This window comes from Bos indicus x Bos taurus, chromosome 15, assembly GCF_003369695.1.
Source record: "Bos indicus x Bos taurus breed Angus x Brahman F1 hybrid chromosome 15, Bos_hybrid_MaternalHap_v2.0, whole genome shotgun sequence".
Taxonomy (NCBI): domain Eukaryota; kingdom Metazoa; phylum Chordata; class Mammalia; order Artiodactyla; family Bovidae; genus Bos; species Bos indicus x Bos taurus.
The window spans coordinates 56,359,932-56,379,641 of record NC_040090.1 but is presented as its reverse complement, the minus strand read 5'-3'; the positions used below and the strand labels follow the sequence as shown (position 1 = coordinate 56,379,641).

Genomic DNA, 19,710 nt, shown 5'->3' with positions numbered 1-19,710 from the left:
ATGCACAGCACAGCTCATAGGGAGACAAGTATAGCGAGCAGCCCCTTCGCGCCCTTGGCCTCTGTCAGGGGGCCAGAGAGAGGGATGGACAAACAGGGGTAGGTGGGGACGGAGCCAAGGAGGGAACCTGTGAGAGCTCTGCCACAGCCCAGGTGTCCAGGAAAGCTTGGCATCACTCATGGGCAACAAGGGTGAAAGTGACTAGGGTTAAGGGCTGGGTATTAATATGCCGTATGATATACACTGGGGCTTCCCAGGTGGCACTAGTGGTAAAGAACCCACCTGCCAATGCAGGAGACATAAGAGGCACAGGTTCAATCCCTAGGTTGGGAAGATCCCCTGGAGGAGGGCATGGCAACCCACTCCAGTATTCTTGCCTGCAGAATCCCATGGACAGAGGAGCCTGGTGGCTACAGTCCATGGGGTCACAGAGTAGGACGTGAGTGAAGCGACTTAGTATCCACTGCACGCATGATATACATCATATTAACATTGTATAGTATAACATTACTAGCTAACCCCTGCACAGGCATGATATACATTATATTAACATTGTATAACATAACATTACTAGCTAACCCCACACAGGCATGATATACATTACATTCACATTGTATAATATAATGTTACTAGCTAACTCTTGTAAAGTGTTTCCCATGTGTCCAGCACACATACATTAGTTCACTTAACTGTAACCATTGCCCTCTCCATTAACAGAGAGGTTAAACAGTGCGCCCAAAGGCACAGGCTAGTCAGTGGCAGGCAGCCCAGGCGGCCTGGCCCCAGCACCCGCGCCGGGCACTGCAGTCCTCTGGCTCTCTGAGAGTGAGCACAGAGCACGTGGAGCCCGAGGATGAAGCCTATCATCGAAGCCCACGGAAACGTCTCCTCAAGCAAAGGATGGGAGGCCCCTGAAGAGTTAACACAGACAAATGCCCACAAGCACCGGGTACCCCTGCCCTAGCTGTCTGAAGCTGGAATCGGCAGGGCTGGACTCACCAGGTGCCACTGCTGCGGGTACTTGGGGTCATTGAAGTGGACGCCACGCTTGGTCCGCTTGAGCAGCCTCTGTTCTGAGTGCCAGCGCACAGCTTCGTGCCTGGCCAGCACGGCCTCCACCTGCTGCCGGATGGCCTTGACCTGCCGGGCCTGGCGATGCCCTGCTGGCTGGACCAAGAGGTAGTGCCCCTGGAGCTCCCCGATGCGCCCTGCGTTCATCAGCCCCGTCGCCTGGGCCAGAGCATCTGCCCGCCGTTCCAGCGACTCCTCTGCTCCCTCGCCTTCCGGACCATCCAGACGCACTGCCCAGCTTAGCCCCCTGGGGCCCTGGGCCCTGGGCCCACCTGCCCCCACCAGGCCCATAACCCAGGGAAGCAGTAGGAAGAGCCCAGCTAACTCCAGCCAGAGGCCCGTGGGCAGGCCCAGGGGGGCATCTGAGTGTGGCACTTTCTGCCTCCCTTTCGGCATCAGAGCAGTAGGCTGCGGACAAAGAGAAGGACATCAGAGGTAAGACAGCTGATAACAGCAGGACTCTCAGGGGGCGACCAAGCACCAAGGTACCATACCCGGAGACTCCTAACCCATGCCTTTTAAATCGTTAAACGTGTGATCTTCTCTTTTCATTCACATTGATCTCTGACCAACAGGGATAAGCCCCTGGAGGGAGTGGGGGGCCAGAAGTAAGCCTAGTGGGTCCCTCAATGGCATGATTGTCACGAAACAATCAAGCAGGAGGTCCAGGTGCTAACAGGTACCACACTGCTCTTCCCCACTGTTGCCATCTTGAGCGCAGAAGTCGTATCGCTCCTGCCAATTCCTGGCAGCTCCATGATTGTTCTTTAGAAGAGACCCTCCTCCCTTCTTCAGAGGGGACAGAAATCTTTCCCCAGCTGACTTCTCAGACCCATCCGTGGTCTTGAGGGCTAACTTCCCACAGTGGGGCCCCATTCCCACCTGGACTCAGAGTGAGGCTGAGCTCCTGGTCTGGTTAACCACCTCACGCTCATTTTGTGCAAATGGAGAAAAGGCATTCCTTCCGCTGTGAGTAGCGGTGACTCCCAGCACAGACTGCAGACCTGTACACCCCAAGAAAACAAGAAATGGTGTCCTCCCAAACCCAGTGGAGCAAGCAGAGGCTAGCCAGGAACCCTGGGATCTGTGACCAAAGAAACTGCTAATGATCACTTGCAGGAATCTCAAATAGGTCACAGACTGGAACCAAAGTGGTATAGTAAGGCCAGATGGGTACAAAACCCAGAAACCCTACTTCTCATCCTAAACATCAGGCCATCCTCTTCTTTTTTTTTCCTAGATGCTGAGAGGAGGGCTTGAACTCTTACTCAAAACTTCTCTTGAAAAAGTAGATAGGGGACTTGCCTCCTGGTCCACTGGCTAAGACTCTGTGCTCCCAATGCAGAGGGCCTGGGTTCGATCCCTGGTCAGGGAACTGATTCCACAAGCAGCAACTAAAGATCCGGCATGCCACAGCTAAGACCCGGTGCAGCCAAAATAAATAATAGACAACTAAATATTTTTTTAAAAAAAGAACAAAAAAGTAGGTAGGACTGCTTCTTTAGAAGTCTGGGTGGTAGCTCATTTCCTGGTTTCTGTACCTGTGAAGGACGCCAGGGGAAATAAGAGTAGGAGGAGGCGGGGGGGAAAATGGGGAAAAGTTCAGAATGCAAACAAAACTGAACAGGAATAAGAGGCAAGTGGGTGGGGTGGGGATTGGAAAGCACCACTGCAGGGCTTCCCTTAGTCACTAGCTCAGCAAGTTGTCTGTGAAGTGTTCTAAACCTGGGACTGCCACCCATGGCTTGACAGAAGGGCCAAATTAGTGGGCAAATGTGGGGACAGGGACAGGTGACTGGGCCGTGGGACAAGTGTGTCCCTACTGGTGGCTGAGCTCCTTCAGAAGCATCTGCTTTCTAGTGGGCTGGGGGGCAGGGGGTCACCTTGAGGCAGGGCTTAGTACCCGCACACATACCCAAGTGGATCAGTCTGAAAATATGGGTATTGTACACAAGTCTCTTTGGAAAGGGAGAAGGGAACCTCCGCCACCTAACATTTCCTTCCCCAGATCCACATATCTCCTTCTCTCTTAGGTTCCCAGGAAAATACCTCCCTGCCCGATGGCACCCTACACTGTCCCAAGACACTCAGGTGTCCTTCCCAATCTGCAGGCCTTACTGAAGCAAAAGAAAATTCTTGTGAGATAAGTTGATAGCGACCCAACTGAGCAAGGCTCCTTCCGTCTCAGAGGAGCCCACAGATTTCAGGAAGACAGGAGAAACCTGACCACCACATCCTCCAGTCCTTCTGGCAGGGCAGGACTTGACCCCGCAGCTCACCTCCACCCTCGGCTTTTGGGAAAGAAACCTTAGCTATCATCTGAAAGCAGATCTCAACTTCGCCCCAACTAACTAGGCGTGTCTCTACAGCTCTTAGGTGCCAAGGAGGGCAGCCCGAGTCCAAGATTCCTGTTCCCAAGAGGCTGTCTTCCTCCTCCTCCTCTTGGGAAGCTCGCAACCTCTACAACCTGTTCCTAGAAATCAGGCTGCCTGCCAGAGGTCAGTTTCATCGACCGCTGGCCTCCAATGCCCGGTGCAAAGGGCCCCCTTCTCCTCAGAGGACCCGCACGATCTTGGAATCCTGGACGCCGTGGCCCCTTCTCCCTGGGCTCGCGCACGCGGGGAATGAAGGCACCCTCTGGGCAGCTCGCTCATTCTCAGACAGCGGCAGCAGCCGCCCCCACCCCCAGTTCTAGAGCACCCGGACTTCCAATGCCCCGCCCCCACCGAGTTCCCAACTCACCGGCCCGGCCGCCGCCGCCGCCCGCCTGCGGAAACTCGCGGCTCCGCGGGAGCCCGAGAAGCCGGTGACAGCAGCATCACTTCCGCCCGGCGGCGCAGCCAATCAGCGGCGAGCCCCCGGCCGGGCCGAGAGAGCGGCCAGGAGCCGCCGGCGACGTTGTGGGGGCGCCGGGGGCGGGGCGGCTTCTCCGGGCGTCCTCCGCTGAGGAAGCAGCGTGTGCGGCGGCTGGCCCACCGCCCCGCGTCCTCGGGGCACCTGCAGAAGCTACCCTCTCCATAAGGCCGGTCCTCTCCCTCATGGCGTCCTCTGGACAAGGCATCTCGGTTGAGACCTTTAAAACAACACTTGTTCCTCTTCTCTCTCTGACCGCCATGACCCTGACTCTTGCCTGATAACCTTCCTAGAGAGGGGTTCTCCCTCCGCCAGGTCTCAAGTCCTTCTCGCGGTCGCCATCTCTCAAGTCCCTGCGCCCGGGCGGAATCCACTAGCATCTTAGCGCAAGGGACGGTTTCCGCCAAGTCCGTGTCCCCCCGGTCCCCAACCCTCGGCCCCGACCGCGCCGACTCCGGCCGCCAGGGGGCGCCATCTGCGGCGGCGCGGGTGCCACCGCGGCCTCTCCTCTCCGGGGCCGAGCCTCGCCCCCCGCCGCTCGTGCCGCCGGAAGTGGGAGGTGTCGCGCGCGCGGGCCGGCGCTCGACCCCTCCCCCCCAGGTTCGACCGCCCCCTCCCCCCCGCTCCGCCCGCTCAGGTGCGTCCCGTCCCTCCCCCGTTCGCTCCCGGGGGCGCGACGCGGGAGGTGTGTGCGGGGCGGGCGCGCGGGCGAGGGGCTGCGGTGCGAGGGGCGGGGGTCGAGGCTGCGGGGGGGGTGGGGTGTGTGTGGAGGGAGTTGCGGGGACGGGCATGGGGGTCCCGGCCTAGAAGTGGGACGCGGGGTTGGCAGCCTGACCGGGGGGCCGAGGGCAAGGTGCGAAGGGGGCTCTGGCCGGAGGGATCGGCCGGTAGGGCCAGCCCCGCTGTGGAGGGCGGCCAGGACCACTCGGCGTCGCTTCCCCCCATTGTCCCTTTCGCGACCGTCCCCGGATCTCCCCCGCTGACCCGTCGCTCTCGGCTTCGCCGTCTGATCGCCGCCGGGTTGCGGTGCGAGGCTCCCCTTGGCCTCTTCGACCTAACGCCCCCCGCCCCGGCCGCAGCCTCCTACCAGATGTCCCCGTCCCCCTCCCCTCTGCGGCTCTCAGCCACCGAGTTGCACATAGGACCCGTGACCTGTGGTTTTGTTGACCGGGCGCCGGGAACCCCCGGCCCGGGCTCCGATGGGGCAGGACATTTTGCACCTGTGAGAACAGTAATGGCGATCTGGGGCCCGTTTTTCTCCTGGAACCCTCGTATGATGGGGAAAACTGAGGCACAGGGGGACGATAGCCTGGGACTTAAGTGTTGACACAGGCCAGCCTCCATGCCTGCCCTATGCTTTCTTCGCGGGTCAGGGATGTACCTGGGATGCTATTAAAATAAAAACGAGATTTAAGCTAACCTTATGTTACACTCCCTCCTCCCATATTCTTTTTTATCTTTTCACCATAGAAGGCCATGAATTTGTCCTGCAACATAAAGGATGACCTTTTGATCTAAAAAAGGCCCCTGTCCCACTTCCCTTACTTGGATTACTGTTTTTCATCTTCTCATTTTCATGCTGGAGTAACTGAGATTCTCATACTCTTTTGCACCTCCAGTAACTGAAGAGTGTACTTTCCGCAGTCAGTGGTTGTCAAACTTTTCCCATCTGTGGGGAACACAGAGTAAAAGATACTTGGATTGCCCAATTAAATAACTATTTTTTCTCTCCCACAAGAATACTTCCAGAAAACGTATATTAATGGAGAATGCTTTTAATGTGACAGGCATAAAATGATTTTAAAACATAAGATACCATTGATATTAGGCCCCAAATCACATCTTTTGTAAATGATATTAAGCAAGGTAGGTATGTGGATCATTTGGAGGATTCTCACAGTCTGTGAGACTGCATTTCTCCTAAACTGAAAAAGCTTTGCACAGGCATATATAGTGTTGTTTACACACACACATATATGTGTGTGTAATATATGTAATGATATATATAATGATGTTTGAGGATTGATGTCCCTTGGGGCCTATTGCATGCCATGGCTCTTTTTATATCCTGTTGAGGAATACTCTGAAGTATTTTCTCCTGGAGCCCAGCTTTTTCTTTGTGTTTCTTTCCTGATATGATTCTGCTGTATGGACATTCTGATGGGGAAAGATACATTTGTTTTGAAGTCTTGGAACTTGTAGCTGTAATTTGTTTCTGAATGTGCAGAGCATGATGGCAGCATCTGAGGTAGCTGGCGTGGTGGCCACTGCTCCCAATCCTCCGGAATCCTCTTCTAGTGTCTGTGCTTCCAAACCAGATGAAGGTCCCCCAGATGGTCTAAGGTAACGTGTGGACTCCTGACTGGGTAGATTTCGTTTGGGTGAGGGGCTTTGGAGATGGACTTCTTACAGAAGTGTAGTTGGTCTTTCCCCTTTTTGGCTCTAGAGGCATTGCCCTCGATGAAGCTTTTTTAAAAGTAGGGACTGTCTGATCTATATTTGTATATTTGGTACCCCTCATAGTATCCAACACTCAGCAGGCATGCTAATTGTTTGTTGAGTAAATAGAATACAGCTGGTCAAACTTATTTGAAAATGCAAATATTTCCCAACTTCTCCTACATGGACTGTTTATTTAACTATATGTTTATATATTGTACCTGTATATTGTGTGTGTATATATATATATACACACACACACACTTAGTATATATGTATGCTTTGTATATGTATATGTACATGGATCTACATTTGTATTATAGATAAATAGATAGCTTTGTTAGTATGACTTACTACTTCATGTGTGTAGTTTGCCTTCCAACTAAACTCTTTGAAGACTGGAATTATGGTTAACCAGCCTTGGCATTTTATAGTGATTAAACCATTGTTATGTATAATGTTGTACTAGGTTGGCTACCTCAACACTTTTGTACAGTACATAGGACCTAATGCAATAGATAACAGTGTCCTAGCAGCTCTGTATGTGTTAATACATTTAATTCTCCTAACAATCCCAGGAGGTAGGTGTTAATACTATTATTCCCATTAACAGGTGAGAAAACTAAGACAGAGAGACGTTAGTAACTTGCCCAAGGTTACCATGCTGTGTTGGAGTCAGGATTTAAACTCAGGCTTGTCTGACTCCAGTGTACTTAATAAATAGCTATTTAAATGAAGAAGAGAGGTTTGTTAGTGGATAATGGGGACAGGAGTTAAGTAAAACCTCACCATAAACTCGCATCTTCATTTTATAAATAGTGCACTTCCCTGGTGGTCCAGTGGTTAATAAGACTCTGCCCTTCCAATGCAGGGGGCATGGTTTCAATCCCTCGTCCCACATGCTGCATGGTGCAGCTTAAAAAAAAAAAAAAAAAAAAACAGGCACATACTACTAGTAATAATAATAGCAGCTAAGGTTTATTGAGTGTTTACTGTATGCCAGAACTAAACACTGCAGATGCTTTATCTCATGTAATCCTCACAATAATCCCTATTAGGTAGGTAATATTATTTCTGTTTTGCAAATGGAGTTAAATAACTTGCCCAGAGTTAAACCACTAGTAAATAGCAGTCAGGATTCACGCCTAGTTACTGTGTCTGTCCAAATTTATAATTTGTGTCCCCGTAGCCTGCTTGATCCCAGCGAGGAGTCAGCAAAGAGCGTTTATAAAGATTTTCATTTTACAAGATGTTCTCTGTTGTTTTATTTTGAACAGTAGGTACTATTTTGTTGTTGTGTTTGTTTGTTTTTGAATTTTCTAGAACAGTAGGTACTTGAGGAAAGAAAGGCATAATGACCTAAAGCCTCAGTCAGTGCTGGTTTGGAGTCCTTAAGGGTATCGGCGGACAGAATCAGTTTTAATTTTTCTAATGGCAAAAGAATTTAATGCATATATAGTCATTATTATTGGGTGAAAGAGTTGTGAACGTTGGATGTCCTTATAAATAGATTTTGAAGATCTCTCTTAAAAACAGTATGTTAATGGTTGTGGCAATCATAAAAACAGTTTTTCCAGTGTTATACATGTGTCATCTGGGATAAAATTTCTACTGGCAGCTTCAATTTTGGATTCAAAATTGTCTGTACTTCAGGCAACATGAAGTAGTGATGCTGTGCTCTAGAAAGCGGTTGAAGAACCTAAAAAGTGGTTCTGGTCAAAGATCTGTCTAGGGAATTTGAGTGTGAATTATTTTTGTGAAACGAGAGTAGAATTCCAAATTAATATTTTATTTATTAAAAATATTATGTGTAACAAAAGTAGTACATGTACTTAAATGAAATAGTATAACAGTAGGCTATTTCATCTGCATTCCCCCAAATTATTAAATTTGACACCCCCCAATTTCTGGGTCCCCAGAGTCATTCATGTGTGATTATTTATTGTGGACTGTCTCCAGAACCCAGATTCTTCACCACTGTGCTATACTCTGTGTGTGTGTGATCAAAATTACTGAATGGAAGCTAAGTTCCTTTTCATCCTGATAATTTGGAGGGGCTTGTATAGGCCAGTCTTATTCTTCTAGTGGTTGTATTAAAAGTCTTATATGTTTCAGCCTCTTTAAGACTGGATGAAGAGTGAAACTTTATCTTCTGTTTTCATAGCCCCAAAGACCCTGCACAGAAGCATAAGAACTCGCCTCTGTCGAGTGTAAGTAACCAAACGATAACCAAGGAGAATAACAGAAATGCCCATTTGGAACACCCAGAGCAGAATCCTGGCTCATCAGCAGGTGACACTTCAGCAGCGCACCGGGCGGTTTTAGGAGAAAACTTGATAGCCACGGCCCTTGGTCTGTCTGGCGGTGGGTCCCAGTCTGATCTGAAGGATGTGGCCAGCACGGCAGGAGAGGAGGGGGACACGTGCCTCCAGGAGAGCCTCCACCCCGCCACTCGGTCTCTTAAGGCAGGGTGCCATACAAAGCAGCTTGCCTCCGGGAATTGTCCTGAAGAGAAGGCCCCACAAGCCTCCATCCTAAAGGAAGGGAGCAGGGACCCAGGCTTGGAGTTCCCACCTGTGGTGCCTCCAGCAAATGGGGTTGAAGGAGTCAGAGTGGATCAGGATGATGATCAGGATAGCTCTTCCCTGAAGCTTTCTCAGAACATTGCTGTCCAGGTCAAGTATCAAGTTTCTACTACTAACATGGAATTCGGGCTTTTAATTTAATTTTTTTTTTTTTTTTGGAGGGCAGGAGATAATTCTTCCTAGTTGGTGGAGAACTGCTCTGTCTCTCTCTCTCTTTTTTTTTTACTGGCAACTCTCATACTACTCTCATATGGTGCTCTGTGATAACTTCATTCTGTTGTTACTGATGTTCCATAAGTAACAGCCAGTATCTATCATGGCGACTAGGAACTTCATGACCTACATACAATCGCTTGCACTGAGTAACTGATGAGCGTAGGTCATTAGCATTCTTATTTCTCATCTTCGCACTTGCAGGAGGAATCCTTGTTTATTCTCTGACCTACATCTTAAGAAGTACAATGTCTCCTGCCTTCTAGTGACTGATATGCTTTATCATAGAAAGAAGAATGGGCACAATAAGTTGTAGGAGGCCAAAATTCTTGTTTCAGCCTTGGGGTTGTCTTTGCATCAGTTGTTGGGTCTCGTTCAGGTTATTTTGTGGGATAAGTGCTTAATGTAGCATGGATGTCAGAGGGCATTTGCCAGAGCTACAGTTCTCTTGCTGTGAAGCTGATAAGGAGAAAGAACAAAAAGTTAATTTCTCTGTTACTTGTGACAGATTTCTCAGTGAAAGGGCTATATAATTCTGCCTTTTAAAATGTCTCTGAACAGTTCTGAATGTAATTGTTTCTTTCTTTATAGACTGACTTTAAGACAACTGATTCAGAGGTAAACACAGATCAAGATATTGAAAAGAATCTGGTGAGTAGTTAAACTGTCATTGTTGGTATATGAAACTGTTAACGCGGAAGATCTAGAGTCACATCATCTCAATTGGAAAAGGCGCAGGAATCTCCTTTATAAAATCCCTGACAGATGATCAGCTAACTTCTGCTTGATTACTTCCAGAGATGGGACGCTTACTACTCATAAAGCAACATACGCATTTAGAAAATAGCTCTTACTGTTAGATCTTATTATGGGATGAGAACAGAACCACTAAAGCTTCTTGTTATAGTTCTCTCCTGAGCTACATAGAGTAAATCTAAAATGTTTTACTTGTTAGCTCCCAATATAGTCAAAGTGTTTTTTTTTTTTTTTTTTAATGCCTTTTCCTCCTACCTTTCAGGTCTGAACCTTTCCAGGTGAAATGTCCCCAGATGTTTTTAATACTCTTCTTTTCTTCATATATTTTTCAGCTTTTCATCATCCTGACTTCTTTTCCACCTCGACAGGTTCCATCTTCTCAATGTTTCTTTTAAAATGTGATCCTGAGAGCTAATGCACAGACAGTATAATTACTCCACAACACAATGGGACCCTTGTTCTCTCTCTCATTCGAGACACCATTTCTTAAGCTGACAGCAGTTTGTTTTGGCCATCTCATCACACCGTTGAGCTTGCACTCAAACTTCATCATGTCTTTTTCTCATGTATTGTTTAGTTGTGTCTTCTTATTTTATTCCTAGGTAATTGGTTTTTAAACCTTAGAGAGCTTCACATTTATTTTTGTTAAAGTGGTCCCCTTGATCTGTCCCTGGCATTTTGTGGCAAAAACTTCTACCTTGTATGTGTGGGAATATCTGGGCGTATATTTTTAAAAGGAAGGATAATGTGCAGAAAGGCACCCTTGGTTCAGGAAGAGGTCTTTAGGATAAGATATGTTAGTTGAGTGGAAATAAGGAGGAAAACCAGTTAATATTTTGTTGTTTGTTTGTCTTTGAATTTTCTAGAACAGTAGGTACTATTGAGAAAAGAGTATATAAGAGGAAATAAAGAAGATATTTGGCACAAGTCAAAGAAATTGAGGGGCAGATGGAAAGAAGTCAGTTATTGGAGTGTGTTAACCACATGAGGCCAATAAAAACTTTTAAATAGAGAGAGCAACTCAGGAGTTATTTATAACAGGCAAGTAAAAAGATACCAGAGATGAGAGACCTGATGGCCATGTGCAAGCTGAGAATGAGGCTAGAAGAGAACCTCCAAGGGGAGGAGGAGAAGTTGTCTTTTCTTGAGCACTTACTCTAGGCACTTTACATGTAGTATTTATTTGGCCCCCACAGTTGTAAGGTGGAGTTGGGATATCCCGACTGTATAGCAATTGAAGAGGCCAACTTAAGAAGTTGCAGATAAGCTTTACATCAGTCAGAAAAGGGTAGAGACTGGCAAGCCATTGGACTGAAAGAGGCCCAGGGTTGTGGTCTCTTTGGCTGTGTTTTTATAGGTGGTGATGTGGGCCAGATGCTTTATAAAAGGCAGTGAAACTAGTCAGGTATTAAGCTGGATGGCGATGCAGGAACTTTGCTCTTGTTTTATTTGCTACCCTTTTCATGCACTTGCAGTAATTGCCCACTGCCTGCATTTCAAATTGGGCCTCTGGGCTCTCAGAACCAATTAGCCACCAGTGAAACAAAGCAGCAGTGTGTAACCCTTTGGCTTGGAGAAGAACTGGATCAAGTAGTTTCCTCTACACCTCTAAGTCATCAATTTGCACGTACTAATAGTGTGTCCTTGAAACTTCTTTCTGTGAAGACTTGAGTTCTTTTTGTCCCCATCCTGTGTTATATATAAAGATGCATTATGGACAAAAAAGTTTCCATAAGAAAGTAAAGAGAGAAGAAAAGAAAAGAGTGCTCGTATTTACTAGTTTCATCAGTTGGTTCTTAACATTTTTTTTTCAACCTTTTCTTGGGTTAAGATCTTTCAGAATCTTTTGAAAACTTTGAATTCTCCTCTCAAAAAATTTTGTACACACCTATCCATAGGCCTCAGGTTCGGAAAACCTTTAAAGTTATGATGCTAAGGAGTCATCTGTTTAGGGAGCCTTAGTCACATTTCAGCACCTGGACTAAGGGCTAGCTTATCCCAAAGCTAAAATCCCATCTTGAAAGCTTCTGATTTGTTTTGGTTTTTGTCATAGGGTGATAAGTTTCCCCTCATTCACTTCTTTTTCTTTTTTTCCCCATTCACTTCTAAAACCTTTCTTTTCTTTGAAAATAGTTATCGTCTAGTGAATGAATTCAGTTTAATGCTCTAAGTTTTACATGGGCTGCTGCTGCTGCTAAGTTGCTTCAGTCGTGTTTGACTCTTAGCGACCCCATGGACTGCAGCCTACCAGGCTCCTCCGCCCATGGGATTTTTCAGGCAAGAGTACATGGGCTACCTTGTACCAAATGTGTTTAAATTGACCCTCTAAGTTTTAGTGTTCCTTTGAAAGCTAACCATTACTTTTCTTGATTTACTAATGTCAGGGAGGCAGAGCTGAACTGTGGCCCTTAAAAGCTTTACTTCTGCTCCTACTTTATGTGAGAACTTGCCAATTTGCCCGATCTGAATCGCAGGTCACCCAGAGCACTGGTGGGTTTGTTAGTTTTTAGTGCTGATGACCAGTAAGGAATCCAGTTTCTGGATGCATTTTGAGTAAATGATCTGTTCTTTGTTTTTGCTCATTCTTCTTCTTAATAGATGATAAAATACCTTATTCCTCTTATACCCTAGAGCAGAGAAGTAGTTTATATAAGAATCAGTTAGTAGAGCTCTTAGGCTTTCTAGGTGAGCTGGGCTCTTTTGTAACTGCTCCCCTCTGCTGTTGTAGTGTGAAAGCAGCCAGTAAACCGTCGAGTATGGCTACGTTCCTGGAAAACATTTACTTAAAAAATCCGACGATGGCTGGATTTGGCTCATAGGCCACGGTTGCCACCCACATCTTAGTGCAGTGTTGTACAGCAGAGTTTCCTTTCACGATGGAAGTGTTCTCTATGTGTGCTGTCTAGTATAGTAGCCACTACTCAAGCGCTAGGAGTGTGGCAAGGTGACTGAAGAACCGGATGTTTACATTTTCTTATTCTAATTACTTTAAATTTACTTACCAGACAGCATGGCTAGTAGCTCCAATACTGGACCCTGCAGCCTAAGAGCTGTGCTTCATGCCTTGAACAAGCCTACGGTGAATGTTTCTTGCAGTTAAATTGAGGAATTCAACTGCTTTTCTGTTGTTACCCATAGGATAAAATGATGACAGAGAGAACCCTGTTGAAGGAGCGTTACCAGGAGGTCTTGGACAAGCAGAGGCAAGTGGAGAATCAGCTCCAAGTGCAATTAAAGCAACTTCAGCAAAGGAGAGAAGAAGAAATGAAGAATCACCAGGTATCCTGCTTATATTAAAATTGGCAACAAGTAAAGCTATAGTCCCTAATTCGACTTTGTTTTCAAATTAATAGAAATAAAAAAGCAGTGTGTGTGTGTGTGTGTGTGTGTGTTTCAGTCTTGTCTGACTCTGCTACCCCATGTACTGTCCCCGCCAGGCTTCTCTGTCCATGGAATTTTCTGGGGAAGAATACTTGGGTAGGTTGCCATTCCTTTCCTTCTCCAGGGGATCTTTCCAACCCAGGGAACAAATCCAGGTCTCTTACACTGCAGGAAGATTCTTTACCATCTGAGCCACTAGGGAAGCCCTAGTGAGGCTAGTTTAAAATGACCTAAAACATACTCCCGTGTCCTTTGACTAAAGGATAACAATGTATTTGAATTAAAAATTAAAACAGTCCCTAGGAACAAAAGATGGAGTAAACAGATTTTATTGCACAGGTGAGCTGTAGACAGCATCACAAATCACCTCCCCGAAAGGCAATCTGCAAGTAACTTTTTAATGGTTATCATAGAATTTTAAGTATAAACAAGAACTTTGAGGGCATCTTATCCAAATTCTCACTCCTATTTTAGTTCAGAATATATTTATTTAATATATTTTGTTGATGTAATTGATTGCCTACCTGGAAAGTCATTTGATTAGATTCCTGTCTCATACTGTATTTAAAAATAAAATCCTAAGTGGATTAAAAATATACATAGAAAACTGAAAAAAAAAATTTTAAGTTAGAAGAAAATTTAGGAGAATATGTATGTACCTTGAGTTGCAAGAGGTCCTCTTAATCCAGGCAGAAAACCCAGAAGATTTTTAAAAATTAATTTAATTATATATAATTAAAATTTTTGATATGGCAAAGATACAGAAAACAGTCAAAAGATCAATATTAGACTGAGAGAAAATATTTCTAGCAGATCTGACGAAGGGTTTAAGATCCAAGACACTTTGATTCCTACAAATTCATAGTAAAAGCCAAATAGTCTAAAGCAACACCAGGAAAGGTTATTGTATTACTTTTCTATTGTAATAGTTTCCTATTGCTACTGTAGCAGATTGTCATGAATTTAGAGCTTAAAACAACACATTTATTATATCAGTTCTATAGGTTAGAAGCCCAGCATGGGTGTCACTGGGCTAAAGTCAAGGTATTGGGATGGCGGCCTTCCTTTCTTGGGACTCCAGGGGAGAAGACATTTCCTTGCCTTCCTGGCTTCTAGAGGCTGCTTGCATTCCTTGACCTGTGACCCTTTCTCCCTCTTCACAGTCAGCAATGTTGCATTTCTGTAACCATTCTTCCCTAATCACATCTTCCTCTGCTCAGGACAGGGAAAGTTTCTCTACTTCTAAAGACCTATTTGTGATTAGATTGGACCCACCCAGGTAATCCAGGATTCTCTCTCTATCTTTTTGTTAAGGAAGGTAACAAAGGTTCCAAGGGGTAGAACATGGACATTTTTGTGAGCCAGGGGCTATTATTTTGCCTACAATTATAAACAGTAATTCACAGAAGAGGAAAAGCAAATGGGGAATAAATATATGAAAATAAACTCAGCCTTACTGTTGTTGATTCATTCATACAACAAATATTTTTGAGTTCCCAATTTAGTCCCTGAAGATTTAGTGGTAAACAAAACATAGTCTTTGCCTTCATTGGATGTTTATTCCAGTTGGAGGAGACAGACGGTGAAAACAGGAAAAGAATAGGAGGCGGTAAAATGTTCATTAAAATTATTAGATACCCTTCCTCCCTCTTTCTCATGAGAGGGCAAAACAAAATAAGCTGTCAAGGGTAAGAAAAAATAAACTCTTTTTAGACATTGGTAGGAGTGTGAATTGTTATCAATTTTTTTTTTTTTTTAGAAAAGATACTGGGAATTGTCAGTTAAATTTTAAAATGTGTATATACCTTGACCTAGACTCTTCATTATTAGAAGTCTACTCAACAGAAATAAAAGGTTTTTATGTGAAAGTATAGACATAGAATGTTTATTGTAGTACTGTTTGTAGTACAAGAAAACTGGAATAAACCTGATGGACGCTTTTAATAGAGTGGCTAAATTGGCTAAATACATGTGTCATGTTGTGTTATGCAGCTGTTTTTTAGTTTTGTCTATATTTGCTGTAAGTATGTTCATGTCAGGTAAACAAAGCAAGATGCAGAATAATGTATATAAAAGCACCTCATTATAAAAAAACAGAAAAGCAAAGAAATATGTATATAAGTACATGTGTTGGTGTGAGGATGGATAAAGTTGTGAAAGCATAGTACAAAACACTTTAACACATTGATTACTTTATGGGTGGAATTGGTGTGAATTAGAGATGACTTTGGCCACCTGATACAAACAGCTGATTCACTAGAAAAGACCTTGATTCTGGGCAAGATTGAAGGCAGGAGGAGAAAGGGATGACAGACGACAAGATGGTTGAATGGCATCACTGATTCAATGGACATGAGTTTGAGCAAGCTCTGGGAGATGATGAAGGACAGAGAAGCCTGGCATGCTGCAGTCCATGGGGTCTCAGAGTCAGACACAACTGAGCGACTGAATAAGAGATGACTTAAATTTATCACTTTTTAATTGTTTGACTTATTATACATGTAGTCAGATAATTTAAAAAGATCAGATAATCCCTACACATAATAAAGTAGAACCATAACAAAACAAAGCAAGACCATATTTGTTGGAAGAAACAAACTCCCACCCTGTGCAAGAATGCCTTTCTCAGCAGTCTTGACAGGTGTTCATTCAGCCTTTATTTGAGCACCAGTAATGGGGAGATTATTGCTTCACAAGGCAGTAAATTCCATTTTTGAACAGTTGTGATTGTTAGAAATTCTTTCTCCTGTTGAATTGATATCTGCATTATTACTTACTCCCTTATATCTAAGTACTGGCTTTTGGGACTACTCATGAACTAGATTCCTTTAGTTCATTTTAAATTCTCTGAAGTCAGTGTTAATTTGTGATAGTTGAAAGTAACCTTCAGACCAAAAGAACTAATTCATTTCCTTCTTTGTGTGTGACTATAATTGTGTGGGACTCAGGAGATATTAAAGGCTATCCAAGATGTAACAATAAAGCGAGAAGAAACGAAGAAGAAAATAGAGAAAGAAAAGAAGGAGTTTCTGCAGAAGGAGCAGGATCTAAAAGCTGAAATTGAGAAGCTTTGTGAGAAGGGCAGAAGGTAAATGATGCTGTTAAGAAATAAAAACGCTCTGTGAATGTGTGTTTGTATATAAGAGGCTAGTTCTGTTTGTGTTTCTAGTTCCTTTTCTTTCAGTCTTAATTTTTATTTGAAAAACAAGTGCCCAAATTAATATCCTATAGTAATTTTAGCTTTTTCATCAACCTGTGTTAAACTTAACAAAAAGTGTCTCAGGAATTCATTAATACATTGATATGATAGTAGTGAATTGCTTGGTCCCAGGTATGATCAAGATTTTGGTATAAATCTAGCACCTGTTTCACTTCCTTAACTGATACTTTACAGTTTAGAAGATGAGACTACTTTGATTTGTATTTATGTTCAATACCAAAAGCAGATTTCAAAAGTAGCTTGTAAGCTGTTTGGAAAGCTATTTAATGAATCTGTGTCCTTTTCAGGGTACTGCAGTATGACTAAGGTGGCATAAAGTTTGGTCATAGTTTCAAATTTCCAAGTTTCTTCTTGTGACCTGTTTGGAAATCAAAATAGCTGTGAATACTGTGATTTTACTTAAATTCTACTAAAATGTGTTTTTTATTTATCAAGAAATCTTGGCTTGCTAATGTGTCAGATAGCTAAGTGGAAAATAGCAGGTTCATTTGCCAAATCTTTTTTCAAGTATGTGAGATGGTAACTATGAAAGAACATTTTGGAATACCTGGGGAAATTTGAGTTTGGACTACATATTAGGTAATACTGTATCAGTGGTAAATATTTTGGGTGATTATGGTATGTGATTACATAGAAGGATCTTATTCTTCAGAGATACTTGCTGAAGTTTTAAGGGTTAAGTGTCATGATGTCTGTAACTTTCAGATAGTTCAGAGAGGGGTAAAGTAAATGTGGCAAAAAGTGTAACAGCTGGTGGATCCAGATGAAGGGCATATATTTATTTATTTTTAGGACATATGTTTATTGTATTCTTCTATTAACTTTTATGTTTGTTTGAAATTTTCAGAGAAAAAGTTGCAGGGTAGATACAGGGAGGAATTAGTCAGGCAGTGAGTAAGGAAAAGGACATTGCAGGCAGGGGACCTACAGAGGAGAGAGAATAACAACTGAGGTTAAGTGGAGAGGAGTGAGGCTAGTGGAGAAGTCAGAAATCAGATCACAAAGGCTTACATACTTTGTTAAGGGGTTTGAGATTTTCCCCTGATAGTGAGAGACACTGAAGAATTTGAATTACTGGATAGGAAATTAGGATAATTTCTGATTGATATTATATAAAAATGAATTTACTTAATAGAAATCTGCTAAGTGCTTTGTACTATTTGAAGGTAGTCACTGTTTTATTAATATAACTATAATTTTTTAAGAAAGACAGCATGAATTGACAAAAAAGTAAAGGACCAAATATTCAGTTTAGTCATAAATTTGATTTTTCTCCTTGACACCTGGCTGCCTTACAGTGATGTCTTGCTTTTGAGGGGACACTTTCTAGTTCCCAGCTTCAAGATTATTGCTGGTATATTAGAAAGGGGAGGCTGCCAAGCTAGGTCTTTTCTAGGGCTAAACTTCTTTTCAAGCTTCCTGCCTTGAATAGTGACTCATCAAGAATAACAGCAAATAGGACTGCTCTTGAATAAATATGGTGAGCTTACACTTTAAAAGACAACGTCAGTTGATTCAGAGGTAGCTTGGGACAAGTAGCAGAAAAATTGCAGTATCAAGCAAGATCCTTCTTTTTTTTTAAATGCTTTGAGCTTGCGTGACGAGCTTGTGATAGGTAAATAGCAGATCAGGGGAGTTAATGTTGGAAGCCTTACTTTTGATGTGATATAAGAGTTTATGCTATATTGAATTGATAGTGTGAATGAGGATTCCTTTTGGAAATTTCTCACCAAATGCTAGTTTGTTTAACTGATAGGCTTTGAAGTCCTAATAGCCTGTCTGGCCATCAGTAAGTTCAGTGAGTGTTTCTTAGGTGCAAAGCAGTGAGCCAGACTGTTGCAACATCCTATATTTTGACCACAGCCTTCAGTCCTTCCAGCTTTCTGTCTTATTCCCCATAAATGTACACTTTGACCACATCAGATCCTCTTTCTTGTTTGTTGACCTCATTACATTTTCCACCAGTCCTCCAGCTCCCCGGAAGCGTTTCTTTACCTAGCCCGCTGAGACTCAAAGTCCATTACTGGAATTACTTTTATACCATTGCCATCAATTCTGCTGAGACTTGTTCCTTTCCCTTCATTTTTTTCATAGTACTCCAGTCCTGGCCCAAGTTAGCCACCTAACGTCTGTATTCTTATAGTTGGGCTGCTGAGTCTGCTGGAGGAAATCCTACCACTGTGGATCTTGAGGCCAGAATGAGTTTGACTTTCAAAAACACTCAGATAGATCCTCAGGGCTCCCTCTTCCTCTGAGGGCTGTCCCTAACTATTACTTCTCTTTCTAAACTTTCTGTCTCCACCGTTTCTCTCATTAGTTTTAGCATGTGAGCTTGCCTTTTATTTCACTGAAAAAATAGGGGCCACCGAGTAAAACTTCCTTCTGTTTCCTGTCAGTAGACACATCCGTGCTTTCTTCCTGTTCTTGTATCTGAGTCTAAACTTTCTACCTGTGTGTGAATCCTGTTGCCTCTTGTTTCTCCCAATTTTCCCTAACTGGCACCATACCCTCTTCCAAGGCCTCAGCGGAAGAAACGAGTCATTCCACATTCCTGTCTCTTAGCCCCTCTCTACCACATGTGCTTCACCATGTCCTGTAGGTTCTGAACATTAGGGATCCCTCTCCATTCACTCTGCACTCTTACTGCAGGTTTCTATCCCTTCTTCTAGGTCTGAAGCAGGCTACTGAACTTTCTTTGCCTCCATTCTCGTCTGTCTAGTACACAGCTTCCATAGAAATCTTTCTAAGATGTGGATCTGAAAATGTCATTTCCCAGCTTAAAATCCTTCATAGTTCCTAGGGTAAAGTTTAAACTCTGTATTTAGTATAAGAAGCCCTTAATTATCTAGTTCCTGTTTATGTCCCTAGCTTATCTTTTGGTGGTTTTGGCTTAGTTGCTCTGTCTTGTCTCTTTTGTGACCCCATGGACTGTAGCCTGCCAGGTTCCTCTGTCCGTGGGATTTTCCAGGCAAGAGTACTGGAGTGGGTTGCCATTTCCCACCTTCTGCGGGGGATCTTTCTGACCCAGGGATTGAACCTGTGTCTCCTGCATTGGAAGGAGGATTCTTTACTGCTGAGCCACCAGGGAAACCTGCTATACTTTTTAGCACCCCCCACACCACCATTGGAGAAGGAAAAGGGAACCCACTCCAGTATTATTGCCTGGAGAATCCCAGGGACGGGGAAGCCTGG

At 44.1% G+C, this 19,710-nt stretch overlaps 2 protein-coding genes across 5 annotated transcripts in view; one reads left to right on the top strand and one right to left on the bottom strand.

Annotated features, from left to right (window-relative positions):
- PCSK7 (proprotein convertase subtilisin/kexin type 7) overlaps nucleotides 1-3,915 on the bottom strand; it is a 29,386-nt gene extending 25,471 nt beyond the window's left edge. For both annotated transcript variants that reach the window (XM_027563629.1, XM_027563630.1), the window contains exons 1-3: nucleotides 3,814-3,915; nucleotides 1,954-2,075; nucleotides 1,000-1,479 (exon numbers count right to left, since the gene is read on the bottom strand). In XM_027563629.1, coding sequence (XP_027419430.1) covers nucleotides 1,000-1,467 — 468 coding nt within the window. In that variant the 5' untranslated portion in view covers nucleotides 1,468-1,479; nucleotides 1,954-2,075; nucleotides 3,814-3,915. The remainder of the gene's footprint in view (nucleotides 1-999; nucleotides 1,480-1,953; nucleotides 2,076-3,813) is intronic.
- A 544-nt stretch (nucleotides 3,916-4,459) lies between these two features.
- Nucleotides 4,460-19,710, top strand: part of RNF214 (ring finger protein 214) — a 51,002-nt gene continuing 35,751 nt past the window's right edge. The window contains exons 1-6 of one of the 3 annotated variants that reach the window (XM_027563633.1): nucleotides 4,460-4,561; nucleotides 6,152-6,267; nucleotides 8,528-8,573; nucleotides 9,753-9,812; nucleotides 13,056-13,196; nucleotides 16,247-16,386. In XM_027563633.1, coding sequence (XP_027419434.1) covers nucleotides 6,155-6,267; nucleotides 8,528-8,573; nucleotides 9,753-9,812; nucleotides 13,056-13,196; nucleotides 16,247-16,386 — 500 coding nt within the window. In that variant the 5' untranslated portion in view covers nucleotides 4,460-4,561; nucleotides 6,152-6,154. Of the gene's footprint in view, nucleotides 4,610-6,151; nucleotides 6,268-8,527; nucleotides 9,039-9,752; nucleotides 9,813-13,055; nucleotides 13,197-16,246; nucleotides 16,387-19,710 lie in introns of all 3 variants that reach the window. The other 2 variants (XM_027563631.1, XM_027563632.1) reach the window with 2 other exon arrangements.